The sequence below is a fragment of the Crotalus tigris genome, unplaced genomic scaffold (assembly GCF_016545835.1).
Source record: "Crotalus tigris isolate CLP2741 ecotype Arizona unplaced genomic scaffold, ASM1654583v1 scf7180000018525.42219311030:4301911, whole genome shotgun sequence".
Lineage (NCBI taxonomy): Eukaryota > Metazoa > Chordata > Lepidosauria > Squamata > Viperidae > Crotalus > Crotalus tigris.
Genome location: NW_024097057.1, coordinates 1,821,505 through 1,838,477, shown reverse-complemented (window position 1 = coordinate 1,838,477; position 16,973 = coordinate 1,821,505). Strand labels below are relative to the sequence as shown.

At 44.5% G+C, this 16,973-nt stretch overlaps 2 protein-coding genes across 8 annotated transcripts in view; both read left to right on the top strand.

The window, feature by feature from the left end:
* SF3B3 (splicing factor 3b subunit 3) overlaps positions 1–5,939 on the top strand; it is a 32,189-nt gene extending 26,250 nt beyond the window's left edge. For both annotated transcript variants that reach the window (XM_039353581.1, XM_039353580.1), the window contains exons 22-26: positions 667–879; positions 1,424–1,526; positions 2,564–2,703; positions 3,604–3,708; positions 5,307–5,939. In XM_039353581.1, the coding sequence (XP_039209515.1) occupies positions 667–879; positions 1,424–1,526; positions 2,564–2,703; positions 3,604–3,708; positions 5,307–5,447 (702 nt within the window). In that variant the 3' untranslated portion in view covers positions 5,448–5,939. The remainder of the gene's footprint in view (positions 1–666; positions 880–1,423; positions 1,527–2,563; positions 2,704–3,603; positions 3,709–5,306) is intronic.
* Positions 5,940–9,671: 3,732 nt separating this feature from the next.
* CNOT1 (CCR4-NOT transcription complex subunit 1) overlaps positions 9,672–16,973 on the top strand; it is a 67,681-nt gene continuing 60,379 nt past the window's right edge. For 4 of the 6 annotated variants that reach the window (XM_039353550.1, XM_039353551.1, XM_039353555.1 and 1 more), the window contains exon 1: positions 9,672–9,827. The gene's annotated coding sequence lies outside the window, so the exon portion shown is untranslated. Of the gene's footprint in view, positions 9,828–10,335; positions 10,410–16,973 lie in introns of all 6 variants that reach the window. The other 2 variants (XM_039353548.1, XM_039353549.1) reach the window with 2 other exon arrangements.

Below are 16,973 nucleotides of genomic sequence, written 5' to 3'. Positions count from 1 at the left end.
TGCATGTTTGGAATGCTGGAAGGGGATCCCTGTAGCCGCATCTGCCTCAGATACCTTAACTGCCAGTAAATGTGCCATTTATAGTGACCTGGAGCTTCGGGGGGGGGGGGGGAGAGAAACCAAATTGGATTTGTGGACAATTTCTGGAGCACCCCCAGCCAGGCTTCTGCTTGGGCGGCACAGAGGAGGGTGTCTGCCAGGCCACTGCTCTATATGTGTGTGTTTGTGTGTACAATTTCCAGCCCTTGGTACAGCTGCAGAGCAGGCAGGCTTTGTTCTTCTGGAAGAGCTGAGAGGGACGGTTCCTTATCCCGTAGCCTTGTTTGCATCCTTCCTGACCCAGGTGGCATGCAAGCCTGGCTCTTTCCGGCTGTCTCTTCTCTTTCCCAAAACACAACAGTGCCAGCAAGGCTTCCATTTCACCCTGGTTGTCCACAGCACAGCCCTGTTCTGCAGCCCTTGGGTTCCTGCCAGAATTGAGGGAGGTCAGGATGCTTGTCCAGATCTAAAGAAAATCCAGCAGACTTTCCTATTGTTGCTCTTCCATTGTGACTACTAGCTGTGAACTCAGGCAAGAGTGACAGTTAGGTTTCAGTTGTGGCCTTCTTGTGCCCAGATTCTGTCTCTGGATTCTCAAGTCCTTTTCTGAACTGCTTTTCCATACAGCACATTGCCAACTCCATTTGTGGGATTCAGACAGTCGGGCACAGAGTGATTGTGTCTGATGTCCAGGAAAGCTTCATCTGGGTTCGATACAAGAGAAATGAAAACCAGCTGATCATTTTTGCAGACGACACCCACCCACGCTGGGTCACCACTGCTTGCCTCCTGGACTATGACACAGTGGCTGGAGCTGATAAGTTTGGCAACATCTGTGTGGTGAGTTGGCCTGAGAAGAGCTGGGTTGGCTTGAAAAAGTATTTTGGATCGTAGCAGTAAAATCCAGGTGGCTCCAGAGAGCGTGGCCTACAAGGTGGAGCAGCCAGTTTAGCCCTTTGGAGGGGACAGCTTTGAAACCCACATATCGGTTTCCCTGACTGAGGGAATCTCTTGTTATTGCAACAGAAAATGTCCTAGACAAGGCCTCTGAGAGTCAGCAAGAAGGGGAGGAAATGTTTGCTATTGAAAATGAAGCAGACAGTTGAGAGGCGGCTTCAAAGTAGTAGAAGGTTCCCTCAGGGTCAGGTTTACCCCTCGCTGCTCTTAGAAGGAATCCAGAGCAGAAGTGATCCACAGATTAAAAACTACCATTGCTCTTGGCGATAACAGCTTGGCTTAGCCTTTCCTGCAGTGACTCCATGCTGCTGTTTGCTCCTGATTTTAGGCTCCCAGCTTCTCCTGCACCCAGGCCTGGAAGGGGGGGGGGCTCCTCTGTTGAGAATCATTTGCAGGCAGTGCGCTGACTCCTTTCTTTCCCGTGCAGGTGAGGCTGCCACCCAACACAAATGATGAGGTTGACGAGGACCCGACTGGCAACAAGGCTCTGTGGGACAGGGGCCTTCTCAATGGCGCATCCCAGAAGGCAGGTGGCTGTGCTAGAACCCTCCGTTTCCCCTGTTAATTGTAATCTGCTCTAAAGTGCTTCCAATTAAGACAACGAAAAAAGAAATTACTACATAAAAAACCTAAGAAAAATAATGATTGAAAAATACATTCTAGTAGATTTTATGATGATTATGCACTAGAGCAAAAGCAACTTCAACTTGGGTGTGTTTTTATTTATTTACTATTTTATTTATTTATTAAATTTATATACCATCTCACTGTCCACGTGACCGGGTGGCTTACCACACAATAAAAAACAAGTATGTAAAAACGTTCAAATTAACAGGGACCGGGACTATTTTAGTTCCTAAAACAAGGAACCACGTACTGGAGTGGTACAGTTCTCTCTGAGTCCTCCAGGGTGTCGGCAACAAAGACTGTCCTAGGATTGTGCAGTGAGAAGCTGGAGGGGGATCCTGGAGCTCAGGTAGTTGGGTTTCCTGCTCAAGACAGGACATGCAGCCTCGCTTGAGATGGATGAGAAAGGAGAATCCACGGTCCCCCAAGGGAGTCCAGCTCCGTTGTTCAACAGGCCTGGCTGTTGCGAGAGTTTTTCTCCTTTCTGCGTTGTCCATCTCCCTCAAAGAGGAGGGACTGTTTCTCATTCTCAGGAACAGCTCTGAGCAATTCTCTCCTGTCTCCTGCACGATACTTGCCTGGCTGAGGAATTCTGGGAGTTGAAGTCCACAGGCCAAGTTTGAAGACCCCTGGTTTAGAGGCTAGGACCCAAAAGTTTTTGACCCGAACTTTGTAGCCCGCAAGTCATAAAAGGGCCAAGTTTGAAGATCCCTGCTTTAAAGCCGCTTTCTTGACTCTGTGCAGAGTTCCTGGGAAATTGAAGTCTCTTGGTTTGGAGCTTTGTCCCATTTCACTCTCAAGCCTGTGCTTGGCCACGAGTGGAGTCATAACGCCTTGTTTCTTACCTGGAAGGATTGGTGTTCCTGAAGGGTGGGCAAGGGAGGAGGAGGAGGAGGCCTCCTGCACCCTCTGAATCCCCCTCAATCTGACTTGCAGGCAGAGGTGATCATGAACTACCACGTGGGAGAAACGGTGCTGTCTCTGCAGAAGACCACCCTCATCCCTGGAGGCTCCGAGTCTCTTGTCTATACAACGTTGTCTGGAGGCATCGGTATTCTGGTTCCTTTTACGTCACATGAGGTGAGAGATGAACGCTGTGCTGGAAAACTTTGTTCTGTTTGTCCTCCTGGTTGTTGACGCCCTCTGGACAGAGGCTTGAGTTACGAAAGACTGGGAATTGAGCCCGAAGGGGTTTAGGAGCTCTCCGCTCCTCTGCAGGTGGATCGGGATTGGCTCTACTCCACTGTAAACGCTAAGGTGGGGTGTTGTTGGACTCCCTACCCTTCCATCAGGGCCGAAGTTGCTGGAGTAAATGGCACAAGTAACCTCTTGGAATATTTGCTGACGCATGTTCCAACCACCTTGACTTACAAATACACTCATAAAACCCCAACAAAAGTTGGAGTTCGTCCAAAGTGATGGTGTTCTTAGGTGCCTCTGCCCAGTTGACTCCCTGAGGTTGCTCAGGCCTCATGCAGTTGCTCAGGCCCTCACACTAAGCATAAATCAGAGGAATGCTTGAGTCCAGTCTGTACGTGATCCCAAAAGGGGATCATGTGCAGAAGTGATCAAAGGGATGATGGAGACCCAGCAGTTCTGTCAACCCACCCTACATTCTCCTACAATTGAAACTTCAGCTTGTTTGGAGGGTCTGTCAGGGACACCAGCCATCATATTCTCTTGATCAAAAATTGGTACACTCCTGTCTGTACACTACTATCCTCTTCCAGTAAACACACAGCTTTGGGAAGGATACACATGGAGTAGGGAAGGTGGAAGGGGACCCCTTCTAGCCAGCCAGATCTGTGAATCAGCCCTGGCAGTCAGTGGGCAGGGCGGCTGTCACAGCCATTTTGCCCCCGCATCTAGTATCAGTCAGCCAGTGGTCAATTACTTCTTTCTTGCAGGTTTGAGCGGCTGTTTGTCTGTACTATTTGTCCTATGACATTGTTCTCCTTGACCATCCTCTGATTCTTTCAGGATCACGACTTCTTCCAGCATGTTGAGATGCACCTCCGTTCTGAGCATCCGCCTCTATGTGGTCGAGACCACCTCAGCTTCCGCTCCTACTACTTTCCTGTTAAGGTAGGTCCAGTCTCTTCAGCCTCATCCTGGATAAAAGTCCTAGTGGACAATCACCTAAATATGAGCCAGCAGTGTGCTGCAGCTGCCAAAAAGGCCAACACAGTGCTAGGCTGCATTAACAGGGATAGAATCAAGATCACGTGAAGTGTTAATACCACTTTTCAATGCCTTGATAAGGCCGCACCAGTTTTCATCACCATGATGCAAAAAAGATGCTGAGACTCTAGAAAGAGTACAGAGAAGAGCAACAAAGATGATCAGGGGACTGGAGTCTAAAGCATATAAGAAACGGTTGCTGGATTTGGGTATGTCTAGTTTAGTGAAGAGAAGGATGAGGGGGAACATGATAGCAGTGTTCCAATATCTCAGGGGCTGCCACAAAGAAGAGGGAGTCAAGTTATTTTCCAAGGCGCCTGAAGGCAAGACAAGAAGGAATGGGTGGAAACTAAGCAAGGAGAGAAGCAACCTAGAACCAGTGGAACAACCTGCCTCCAGAAGCGGTGAATGCTCCAACACTGGAAGTTTTCAAGAAGAGACTGGACAGCCATTTGTCTGAAATGGTATAGGGTTTCCTGCCTAAGCAAGCAGGACTAGATGACCTCCAAGGTCCCTTCCAACTTTACTATTATTATTACTATTATTATTACTATTATCATTATTAAAGCAGTTGGCCTTAAAGGGCGGCCAGGTACTCTGCCACAGGACAGTTCTTGCTCTGCTTCTTCAGCCAGAGCTGCTGCTTCAAGGCAGCTTGAAGTAACCCCTTTCCTGAGGAGCGCTTTGTGTCATTGGAAATGGCCTCTCCAGTTGTTCTTTTCTTGTCCCCTGCCCTCCCTCCAGACAGATAGGTGGGCCCTGACAGGGGCAGAGCCCCTTAGGTCAATATTGGCCTCCTCCTGGAGGGGCCCTGGCTCCCATCCTTTTGTAAGATGGCAGTGAATATTGGCAATTTTCAATACATTTTAAATTTTAAGATGATTTGATGAGATGAGATGGAATTTATTACCCTGAATCTTGGCAGTTTAAAAATGTTTAGAGGAAGCAAATAAATGACCTCCCTCCCTGCCCCTGCCCCATGAGACAGAAGAGAAAGGAGACGCCTCCATTTCTCCCTGCATCCTGTTTTAGGTGCTTCATGGGCTCCAGAGAGCAGGTAGCATTTGTTTTATTCTAGTCTCTGGGAGTTTCTCAGCCTGAACCACACACTGGCGGGTAAATACTTCAGGGCAAGAAAAGTGCTGGGCCCTCTTGGCGCATTCATTATCTTGTCTTCCCAGAAGGGAGCTGTTCCTCTGTCAGCCTGCAGATCATTTTCGGGGTCCCTCGTGACATCAGTGTGTCTTTGGGTGGACTCAGCCCTGACCCCAAGGCACCTGGCCAGAAGAGTTGGGATTGCTCTCCAGTGGCAGCTTTTATTTTGAAATAGATTGGGTTTATTTTTTTAAGCAAGTTTGTTTCTGCGAGTTCAGTTTAAAAATTGGGTAATCTGATAATTGGGCAGTTGTGCCCGTCCTGGCTGTTAATTGACTTTTTGCTGCAACTGTTTTTGTATGTGCTGTTCCCTGGTACTGAAACCTCCACTTTCTTTTTCATTTTAGAATGTTATTGATGGGGACCTCTGTGAGCAGTTCAACTCCATGGAGCCCAACAAGCAGAAGAACGTATCTGAAGAACTGGACCGGACTCCGCCAGAAGTCTCAAAGAAACTAGAGGACATCCGTACGCGCTATGCTTTCTGAGCTGAGCTGTTGGAGGACTTGATAAAGACTTATTTTGAAGATGTGTTGAAAGAAACCCCCTTGACTGTCCCCATTTTGTTTGCCCCCATTTCTCTCCTGGACTTCAGTCAGTCAGCATACAGAGATTGAGCTCTCCGAGGGATAATGCCTCAGAAGCTACGAGAAGTATCTCCCCGTTTCAGCCATGCCACAGCCCCCACCCCAAATCCTGGCCAGTAGGTGCTTGGTAGCTTCACAGTGAACTGAACTGATTGGTCTCATCCTCCAGTTCTCTTATCCATTCTGAGTAAGAAGGAAAGCCATGGGGAGTGACGGGGGGTTGAAGCTAGCATGCAGCTAGCATTTTGGAAGTTTTGTCTATTTGGCCACCCTACTGTTTCTATTCTTTTAACTTTTATGTTGTAAATAGTTTTGCATTAAATTAGTCTTTTGTCCATTGGAGAGGTGGTGGTTACAATCTTGAAGAATTAAAAAAAAATACTGAGCTTACTAGACAATGTCTATGTGCCTAGATTTAAGGAAATGTTTATCTGGTAGGGGCGCGCGATCCATTCATGCTTATTTGACCAGAGCTGACACAGGGTTTTTTAGACCTCCATTTCTGCTAATGGACCAAGCCATATTTTCTTGTGATGTGTGTTAGGTCACTGGATTGTTGGTCCTAGAAATGTTTGTTTAAAAAGTAGAGTTGTGCAGTGCTTCACATTGAAAAATGAAGGCAGGGATATCTATTGCAACTTTTTAAAGCAGCCATGTCTTTTCCTGCTTTGTGGGCCCTCGGAGGCATCCTTCTGCTTTCAGATCTGACGTTCTATGCAGCGCAGCACCTGCTTGTGCAGGTTGCAAGGCAGAGTCTATTCTAGCACAAGTAGTCCTCAACTTGCAACTACAATTGTCTTGTAAGGCTGTGCATAGAAGGAGGATCTTCCCGAGTCCAATTTCTGCTTGACAGATGTGACACCCAGCAACTTGGCTTAAAAACCAAGTAGAACACCAGGGGGAGGCTTATTCATCCCAGCAGCCAAAGAGGTAGCTTTCACAGCAGGGCTGACTTCCCACCGCCAGGGCAGTTGGAGAGGAAGGCAGTTCTTCAGGCCATCCATATACCTGGAATGCCGTGGTTGGAATTGTAGAAATAGCTGGGAGGGAATGAAATTTGTGAAGACTCAGGACCAAAATGGCCTGAGGAACTAAACGGATTCCTTGGGCTAAATTGCTTAGAGTTTGATTTTCACATGCCTACAAACCTTAGAGTTGCCTCTTGAGCTATGAAAAGTGGGGCAATTCTTGTTTCTCAAATCTAGATTACATGTATTTAAAACATAATAGTTGGAAGAGACCTTAGAGATCTTCTAGTCCAACCCGTGCTCAGGCAGGAAACCCTTGTTAATTGCGAAGTCGTGTCCGTCCCATCGCGACCCCATGGACAACGTTCCTCCAGGCCTTCCTGTCCTCTACCATCTTCTGGTCCATTGAAGCTCACGCTTCCTGCCTCAGTGGCTCCATCCAGCCACCTCGTTCTCTGTCGTCCCCTTCTTCTATTGCCCTCAATCTTTCCCAGCATTAGGCCCTTCTCCAGTTACGCCTTCCTTCTCATTAGGTGGCCAAAGTATTTGAGTTTCAACTTTAGGATCTGGCCTTCTAAAGAGTAGTCAAGGTTGATCTCTTCTAGGACTGACTGGTTTGAACGCCTTGCAGTCCAGGGGACTCGCAGGAGTCTTCTCCAGCACCATAGTTCAAAGGCCTCCATTCTTTGGTGCTCAGCCTTTCTTATGGTCCAACTTTCAGAGCCTATACACTGCAACTGGGAAAACCATGGCGTTGACTATACCCATTTTTGTTGGCAGGGTGATGTCTCTGCTTTTTAGTATGCTGTCTAGATTTGCCATAGCTTTCCTCCCCAGGAGCAAGCGTCTTTTAATTTCTTGGCTGCAGTCCCCATCTGAGGTGATCTTGGAGCCCAGGAAAATAAAATCTGTCACTACCTCCATTTCTTCCCCATCTATTTGCCAGGAATTGAGAGGGCCGGATGCCATGATTTTGGTTTTCTTAATGTTGAGTTTCAAGCCAACTTTTGCACTCTCCTTCTTCACCCGCATCAAGAGGCTCCTTAGTTCCTCTTCACTTTCTTCCATTAGAGTGGTATCATCTGCATATCTTAGGTTGTTGATGTTTCTCCCGGCAATCTTAATTCCAACTTTTGATTCATCTAGCCCTGCCTTTCTCATGATGTGCTCTGCATATAAGTTAAATATGTCTATCAGATCTAATTCCTTAAATCTATTTATCACTTCTACTGTATATTCATCAGGAATATGATTTAGTTCATACCTGAGTGGTCTAGTGCTTTTCCCTATTTTCTTCAATTTAAGCCTAAATTTTGCAATGAGAAGCTCATGATCTGAGCCACAATCAGCTCCTGGTCTTGTTTTTACTGACTGTATAGAGTTTCTCCATCTTTGGCTGCAGAGCACATCAGTCTGATTTCTGTGCTGACCGTCTGGTGATGTCCATGTGTGGAGCTGTCTTTTGGGTTGTTGGAAAAGAATGTTTGTTACGACCATCGTATTCTCTTGACAAAATTCTATCGGCCTGTGCCCTGCTTCATTTTGGACTCCAAGGCCAAACTTGCTTGTTATTCTGGTTATCTTTTGGCTTCCTACTTTAGCATTCCAATCCCCCATGATGATAAGGACATCATTTTTTGGTGTTAACTCTATCAGGTGCTGTAGGGCTTCATAGAACTGGTCAAATATTGGTAAGGCATTATTAATAAAGAATAATAAACTTACACAGCCATTTTAAAGGTTTATTTCTTTTGGTGGCTGCTATAACCGGCTTGGACCGCGGGAGGACACTGTTTTCCGTCCCTTAGCGATAGCGGCATTGAGGCCGTCGAAAAGGCCTACGATGGCCTCCATGCTAATGCAATGGGACGGAAAACTGCCCTCCTGTGAAGTCCGCCGTGCCCGGAAGACCGCCGCAAAAGGAAGTTGGAGGATGACTAAGAAGGACGGGCCGGAAGTTGGCTATGATGGAAAAGTCGCTTTTCAAAGGCCCTGGGGGACGGTGGATTTGATCGGATAGGAAGTCTGCCCTGCCGAGGTCTCTGTGAAAGGAAGTTGGGGGAATAATTAAGAACGATGGACCGGAAGTCGGCCATAATGGAAAGGTCCTTTTTCCACAAATCCTGGGGGACGGCCGATATCCACGGACAGGAAGTCCACCATGCCGAGAAGGTCTCGGAGATAACTCGAGAGTTTAAATGACTGAGCAACAGAAATTTTGGACTCCATTGTGATCGTAACTCCAGGACTATCTGGGGTAAAGTTAGTCCTCGAGTTAGGACAGCAAATGGGATCAGGTTGGCATCGTTAAGCCATGTGGTTGTGAAGTATGACATCATGTGATCGCACTGCTAAGCGACGGCAACCCTGGCGGTCCTGACCATGGTTCTAAACCCAAGACAGACGGGCTGCTAAGCGGGAAGCGGAGCGGGCCCTGGGGAAGGAGGGCAGGGGGAAGACGGAGCACTTCAGAACAGCCCCTGGTGGCGGCAAGGGCAAGCGGGCCACCGGCCCCTTCCGTGCTTCCCTCCTTTATCGGCTCGCCTTCTCTCTCCGCAGGGCGCCGGACACATGGTACCGCAGTACAAGCCCGGCCCGGCCCTGAAGATGATCCGTCGCTTCCTCTGGCCCTCCAGCCCCGCGGCCCGCCTCCCCCCGCCTCCCCTCCAGTCAATAAAAGGCCCCGCCCGATCTCGCTGCCTCGTGCCGTCTTTCCGCTCGCCCCGCCTTCATCGCCGAAACCAGGCGCCCTTTCGGAAGGAGCCCCCAGCCTCCCGCCCCGCCTCCGCCCGTTGCGCACGCGCGTCTGCCTTCGCGACTGACGCGATCGCTTCCCAGCGCCGCGCTGCGATTGGCCTCGCCCGGCTCGATACTTAAACTAGCCAATCGCAGCCGGACCCCAACTCCGCAAGGTCTTCTGAGTTTAATCGTCTCCGCCCATTTCCCCCCCGCCCTCCCCGGCAGCTTCATGTGGGCATCTTTGCGTCCCTCCGTCGACAAGAGTGCAAAGGCGACATCGGGGTGTCCTTCTAGGGATTGGGTAGAAGACTGGAGGCGGACTTGGGCACCAGCCGGGGCGAGTCTCTGATTGGTCAAAGCTGTTTCCGCGCAGGCGGATTGAGCCAGGTCCAGGTTCCGCCTCCTGGTTTTGCGTCCTGCGCAGAGGAAGACGGGAAGAGAAAGGCCGCGACGTGAGCGCGCGGCCTCGGTCGCCATTTTGTTTGGGGACCAGCTCGAGAGGCGACTAGGAAGAACGCGAGCGGCTCGTCCGGCGCCTGGCCTGGCCCGAGACCCTCGCCCCGAGTCACCCGAGGTGAGCTCCGCGCCTGCGCCCCAGGCTGGGGAGCGGCGGAATTTCCAAGCCAGACGCACCGGGGGAAGGGAGCGGCGGGACTGGTCAGCCGGCCATCCCGGACGCTTCGCCCGACGCAGCTGAGCGGAGAGGCCTCTGCGGCGGCCCTTCTTTTGATCCCGGGCTGCTGCTGGCAGGTCGGAGCGCTCCTCTTCCCCCGTGACGGCGGCCCAGCCGCAGCTCCCCGCGAAGCGTCCCGGGCCGGCCGCTGCCCCTCTCGGGCGGCACGTGGCGGTCTGGCGCTCTCCTTGGTTGAGCGCCTCTCTCGGGGACCGCCGCCGTCCCAGGTCCGAGCGAGCCTCGAGCGGTTGGGCGGAGGCGCCTGGCGCGGCCGCTTTCTCGGCGGGAAGGTTCCTGCAGGAGCCCAGGAGGAAGATGTCCCGGGAAGTTCCGCCATGGGCCGCCGCGTCAGTCAGAACTAATCTGGTTAGGTACCATTCTGGGGGCAAAAACCGCGTTTCTCTTCCAGGTGGGGGAGGATCGAGTTCGCCGAGAAACTTTCGCAAGTGGCGATTGAAGTACCTGTGCCGGTGTACGTGCAAGGTTATAAGAAAAACGGCAGGATTAAAAAGAAACGATTCCAGTCTCAGCCCTGCAAGTGCTGTTAATTTTCCTGATTGGACGAGATCTCTGTTGTAGAACAGTTTTTAATCTAGAGTTTATAGAAATGGATAAGAGAGCCAGTTTAGTCTAGTAGTGGTTACATTAGAAAGCAAGAGTCCGTGAGTTCGAGTCCCGCCTTAACCAAGTGGGTGACTTTGGGCCAGTCACAGCCCAACTCATTTCACAAGGCTGTTATTGTGGGAAAAATAGGAGGGAAAGTGTGTTGGATATCTTCTTCGCCTTATTTGTAAAATCAATAAATGCAGGAAACAAATAAGAAAAATAAGCTGTAAATTGTGAAACTGCTGATTCAGATCTGGGCTGTACTATGATTCCTTTGGTAATAAGTCTTGCAGTTTTATCTAAACATAGTGGAAGCATTTGTAGCATCTCTAAATATGGCTAAATATGTAGCATTCATTTAAATATCAATTGCCCCATCTATCATGGTTTATAACTTAAATCCTGTTTTTCCAATAGAAGGATATGTGATTGTCATCTGGATTGTCAGTAATGAGCATTCCTTCAGTTACTATAATAGTTCTTCCTGTTAGCCTATAGAGATTATCCTGAAGGGACAGCTCTTCTGTTAGATTCCAGCTTGTTTCATTCTTAATGAAACTGTTCGGAGATGTTGTGTGGAACTTAGAGATGAGGTACCTCTTAACTATGATTATGACAACTAATAATTCTTGCTGTCCAATTGCAAGGACCTTATTGTAGGCTAAATTCAGTGATGATCTGGATAAGGCTACACAAGCTATAATTAGAGACAGATAAGTTAGAAGTTTTGTTGGTTGTTGGGAAACCAAGCTCATTAATTGTGATTTGGCCTATTCTGTATGGCAGGCATGTCAAACTGCCAGCCCACGGGCCTGATGCATCACACCAAAACCGCACCCACCCCATTGCCGGCAATGGGGAAAAAGTCATGATAGGTCGCATGACGTCGCCAGTTTAACATGCCTGCTGTATGGTGTCACACTTCCTCTGAGGAAGTAGATCCACACTCTGGGAATGTATTTTAATTACCAACTGCTAGATTTCTAGGTACTGGCAAAGAATGCGTATTCATTTCTTTGTTTAATGTTTTAGCTTTCACTACCTCTGGCAACAGTTGCACATTCTTTAGTTACAACAGGATTGGACTGCTGAAATATTCTGTGCACAGAGAGATATTTCCATAGTTTCCAGAAGTTCATTTGGTTCTATTCTTCAATGTAGGAGTTAAGCTTCTAACTAATGCCCCACATTAGCGTTCCAATTATTATGAATGTAGACATATACAGGCATCATGATAGAATTAGAGTGAACATTTTTGCTGCAGTATTACATTTTCTTGTAATTTTTATTGTAAATGTCTAATCCCTCATCTTTACATCAAAGCTGCTATGTTATTGATATTCCTATTGTAATTTTAACCCAAATCCCTTTGTTAGGTATGATTTGGTATTGATAAGAATGTACTTATCAAGAGTCATCTCATAGGAAGGTTACCTGAGATTCATAATCTTTCAGTTATTTCTTGCGATGAATATAGACTTTTGAAATATTTTGTGTGGAATTTCAGTGTTCTGAATTTATCAATATTGCAACCTCACGACCATCAGTGTTGCGGTTGTGGGCTGGCAATTTGACACCCCTGTTCTAATACATCAGTATCTTGGGGGTTTGACTACAAGATAGCACTAAGGATTAGTAGCATCTTTTTCAATGTCCTAATATGTTTTGAGTACAAAATATCTCAATTTATTTCTAAGCATGTTGAATAATTCTAGTTCTTTATGCTTTCTGTCAATTAAGATGAATACTGAACTGAAATCTTTACAAACATGAACACAACTAAGTTCAATATATGTACATAGGCAATTGTTAATTTTAGTTTGTAATATTCTGTGACTATAACATTTGCCAGGGACGTAAAACCCTTTATTCTTTTTGTAAAATGATACCACACTTGATGGTGGTAGTGCAAATATTGCTACATTTGACATAAGTTCTTTTAAAAAGAAACTAGCTTTGTGGTAAAACCTACATTCCTGATCGTATCTGTATGAAGAAGGCTCACAAAGGAGGGAGCCAGAGGCCAGACAGAACAAATTTAAATAATAGGAAAGTGCTGTGGGTGCTTTGTTGTGTGACAAAGAAGGAAGGAAATGAAAAAGATCTTGTAGTATATGCTGGGGACCATAAAGACAGGAGTATAAGCCTGAGCATGAAGAGGAGAATCTGGATAGAAATTAATATTTTTCTGGTTTAAGGCCTTTCATGCATAATTAGCCTTATATCTTCACTTCTCTGCATATATGCATAAACCCTGCTCTACAAAAGCAGACCACCTTACACGCTTCCCCATTCTCTTTCATAAACACACAAGTGTGTCTAACTTTCACATTATTTGATAATTCATGCTCTTCACATTACTCCTATTCAAGCCACAATCTTTCATATGCCATGGTTGTTACTGGATGAGGCTTTAAAGTGGTAAGAGAAAGTTTGTGAATCTTTGAACTCTCTGTAATCTTCCAGTACAATGACTACCTATAGTGAGATCAGAACTTGATTTCAGTCTTATTAATAAAGAGGTGTTCTGATGAAACAAACATAGAAAACAGTGTTCTATGTCTATGACATGCCTCTACAGATAGTCCTTTTCTTACAATCACAATTGAGCCCAACATTTCTGTTATTAAGAAAGTTAAGCAAATTTTGCCTCATTTTATAACCTTTCTTGCCACAGTTAAGTGGATTGCTGCACTTGTTAAGTTAGTAACATGGTTGTTATAAGTGAATTTGCTTTCCTCATTGACTTGTCAGAAGGTTGAAGAAAGTGCTCACGTGGCCCTGGGACATTGCAATGTCATAAATATGAGTCAGTTGCTAGGCATCTGAATTTTAATCACGTGACCATGGGGATGCTGCAATGGTTGTAAGTGTGAAAAATGGTCATAAGTTACTTTGTTCAGTGCTGTTGTAACTTTGAACAGTAAATAAATGAACCGTTGAAGGTCAAGGACTGCCTCTTTTGAACATGTTCAGTTCAGTTCATACTTATATTTCTTGGAAAAAGTATATGAAACTTTTGATTTAGTAACTGGGTGGCACCTCCTTTTAGCAACAGTGAGTTTAACTGAGCTTTTCCCCCATACATTGGCTTGGAAATATTTTGACCTTTTTTCTTTAACAGAATTACTTTGGCTCTTATTTTAGGGCTACCTTGTTGAAGATACTAACCATTTGTGCCTATTTATTTATTTATTAAATTTGTTTTCTGCCAATCTCACCATGAGGCAGGGTGGATTTGATTTAAATCACTAGTAAAAAGGCTTGATTTAAATCAACTCAATTTAAATCATAATTTTTAAAGAGCAACTGTCATCTCTGTCCCATAGTGGCTCCTCCTCTGACCCACTGTTGACTTGTCAACAGTATCATTCACTTTAATGGGATGGCTGGTGATGCAGCAGTGACACAACAAGGTGAGGGACGTGGCGGGCAGCAGGAGAGTGGATGCTAGCTAACAGGCGCTGCCATGATGGATTTGAAATGACAGGTGCTCTTTAAATGTAAGGACTCATTCTTGATGGTACTTATAATCTTTAATATTATTTGCAAACAAAATGAAGGTTTCCTATTTAGAATGATAAGCTGTCAAGTTAGTAAAACAGTGATATCAGAACCGATTTTATATTAATAGGTTAATCACTCAAATTCTTTTATTTAATTAAAACAATAACATATTACATATTCTTGTATTTGCTTAAACATCAATGTTTAGTAATTGAGGTGCATAAACAAAATATCTTTGAAAAAACAAACAAAAGAACTTAAACTGAATATATCAGCTGGGTCCACATAGAAAAAAACTTCAAACACAGTTTTCTGCAGCTTACTCATTTTCATCTTTGTTCTCCTATTTGTTCATGAAAAACAAGCTTTCCTGCTTTATCAGGCCCCAGATGACTTCTTAGTTTAAAGTGAACAAGTCTAAAGCAAGAGAATATTCTTTCAGTGCCAGTAGAAGAGGCCACTTAGATTAAAAGTGAAATCAAGGAACACTTTCTGAATCCAAGTGCTTAAGTGACTTCTACCAGTTCACTGATGAAACTTTCTTTAAAACCTCATCAGGTTTCTTGAATGGTTCCCCCTTAACTCTGAAGTTCATTATAGTTGGCACTAGAGATGGATGGTTGCTAGATACCTACCAGTTATTGACAATGTTTGCAAGAAAATGAGCTGGAGACAGTGCTTGTCCCATTCGCTTTTTTAAATCTTGTAATTTCTGCTTGTCAGTGTATTCTGTTTTTAAGTGCTCACTCAGTTCCTTCCAAATTTCAACATCATCAGCAATAAAACAACTATTTTTCTGGATTTTGTTTAAAGCTTTAGAAATGGGTTTCAGGATGCTCAGCATATGTTCAACATTTCTCTTGAGGATTTTGGCTGTGATAGTGCCATCTATTTTTTCTCAGTTTTGCTCACAAACGGTCATCAGAATAGGCCAGTTTTTATATATTGTTCAAAACAGTCCACAGAGCTCCATCTAACATCTTCTGGGAGCGTTAGCTTGGTTCCACCCATTATTTTCAGAGCTGATGCTACAAAATGATTGTTACAGAAGTATTTAGCAATTTCAGCAACATTACTCTTTATTTATGGGACACAGAAATCTTTGGCTAGGAAGTGCATAAATGAGCACTACAACCATATGTTATTAGTTTGGTAGTTTCTTCATGTTGTTCTAAATTTCTTCTCATTTTGGACACATTTGCAGTATTGTGTGTGACCAAACTATACTTGACATTTGAGGGTTTTTTTTCGCATCTTATGATAACTTTTGCTGCTACTTCTTCTAAGTATACTGCTGTGTGTGTGCATTTCCTGAAGTATCAATTGTTTCTGCAAGGAATACATTCCCTTCTTTTGTTGTTAAACAAGCATATACAATAGGATCATTGTGGACATTACTCCACCCATCAAGACTTAGGTTAACAATTTTACCTTCTAGATTTGTTGCACATTGTATAATTTCTTCATCATATACTTTATCCAGAAGTTTCCCTGCAACATCTAATCTACTTGGTGGACTGAATCATATTAACTAAGTATGGGTTTTCAAGCAGACGGAAAGAAGAGCTTGTTGCTAAACAAACCGAGCAATTTTTTCATCAATTAATTTTTTTTCTAATCTGGTTTTTATCACAAACCTATCCATGGTGGTGATTCCAGATGGTTTCTTTCTTTTAGGTGATATATTGCAGATACGTGTAAACGATGTGACTGATGCACTATCCTGGAGAGATAACTCTGAAACTGTAGAACAGATCGAGAGTTTGACATTTCTGTGTAGAACAACAGGATGGAGATTTAGAAAGGGGATAGTTTTCAGAATCTTTCATGTTGATGGTAGTTTCACCTAAACAAAAAAGTCAATCTGTTATTTTATTATTTAAACCATGTATGCTTACTGTGAATTTCTCATTGTATTCACACACATAGTACAGCCTAAAAAGGAATATTTACACATTTCAACTCATTTCTTTTTTTGGCAACTGTATAAAAATGCAGTGCCATGCAGATATATAGATATATATTGCTTTAGCATAACAATACCTCATGGCAGTCTAAAAAATATGATGAAATAAAAACAGTTTACCAACCTGAAGGTCCTGCCTCTTCAAACATGATTCTTTCCTCACAGCATTTCTCATGATGTTTCATTTGAGCCACCCGGCCTTGCATTGCGCACACATATCTGCTGTACCCATAGGTAGATGAACTTCATTAAAATATTCCCAAATTGGGTCTCTCTTACAGCCTGCTGCCATTTTACTCCTCAAGAGAGAAATAAAGCTCTTCAAGCTATGTGCAGAAAGATAGCACCGTGCTTAGAAGGTTTCACTTTCATTTTTATAGCTTGCCCTTCCTCCTCACACTTGGAGCCTGGTCCAGATGCATTCCTCTTCAAAACAATCATACAGTTTGTAGTGTACATAGATTTGCAAAACAATGGGATAAAGGAATATTCCTGAACTTTGTTCTATGATTTATCTCATGGTCACTGTGAAATTGAGCGAATGCATCAACGCACTGCATGTTATCTCAGCTTGCAGAGCTTGGATTCATTGAATGAGTTTACCAAAAATGTAAATATTGCAGAACATACAGCCTCATGCTACATAACTAAGCTCCATTTCATGCTGAATAAACTAAATTATTAATGTATCTTAAATACTAACTTTAGATTTTTACACCAAAAGCATTTTATTAAAATAAATTTGATAAAAATTAAATCTGATTTTTTTTAAAAAAATATCGATTATTATCCACCCTGCCACGAGGTGACTCTTGGTGGCTTACAATGTTAAAAAGAGTACAGCAAAACAGAAACATGCATGAAATTAAAATACTGTAAAAATACAAATTATCAGCTATAACTAAAAGCTAAAACTATCATAGTTGTGGTCTTTTGAGGCTTTCTCATAATGTAATTTTTTAGTAAAT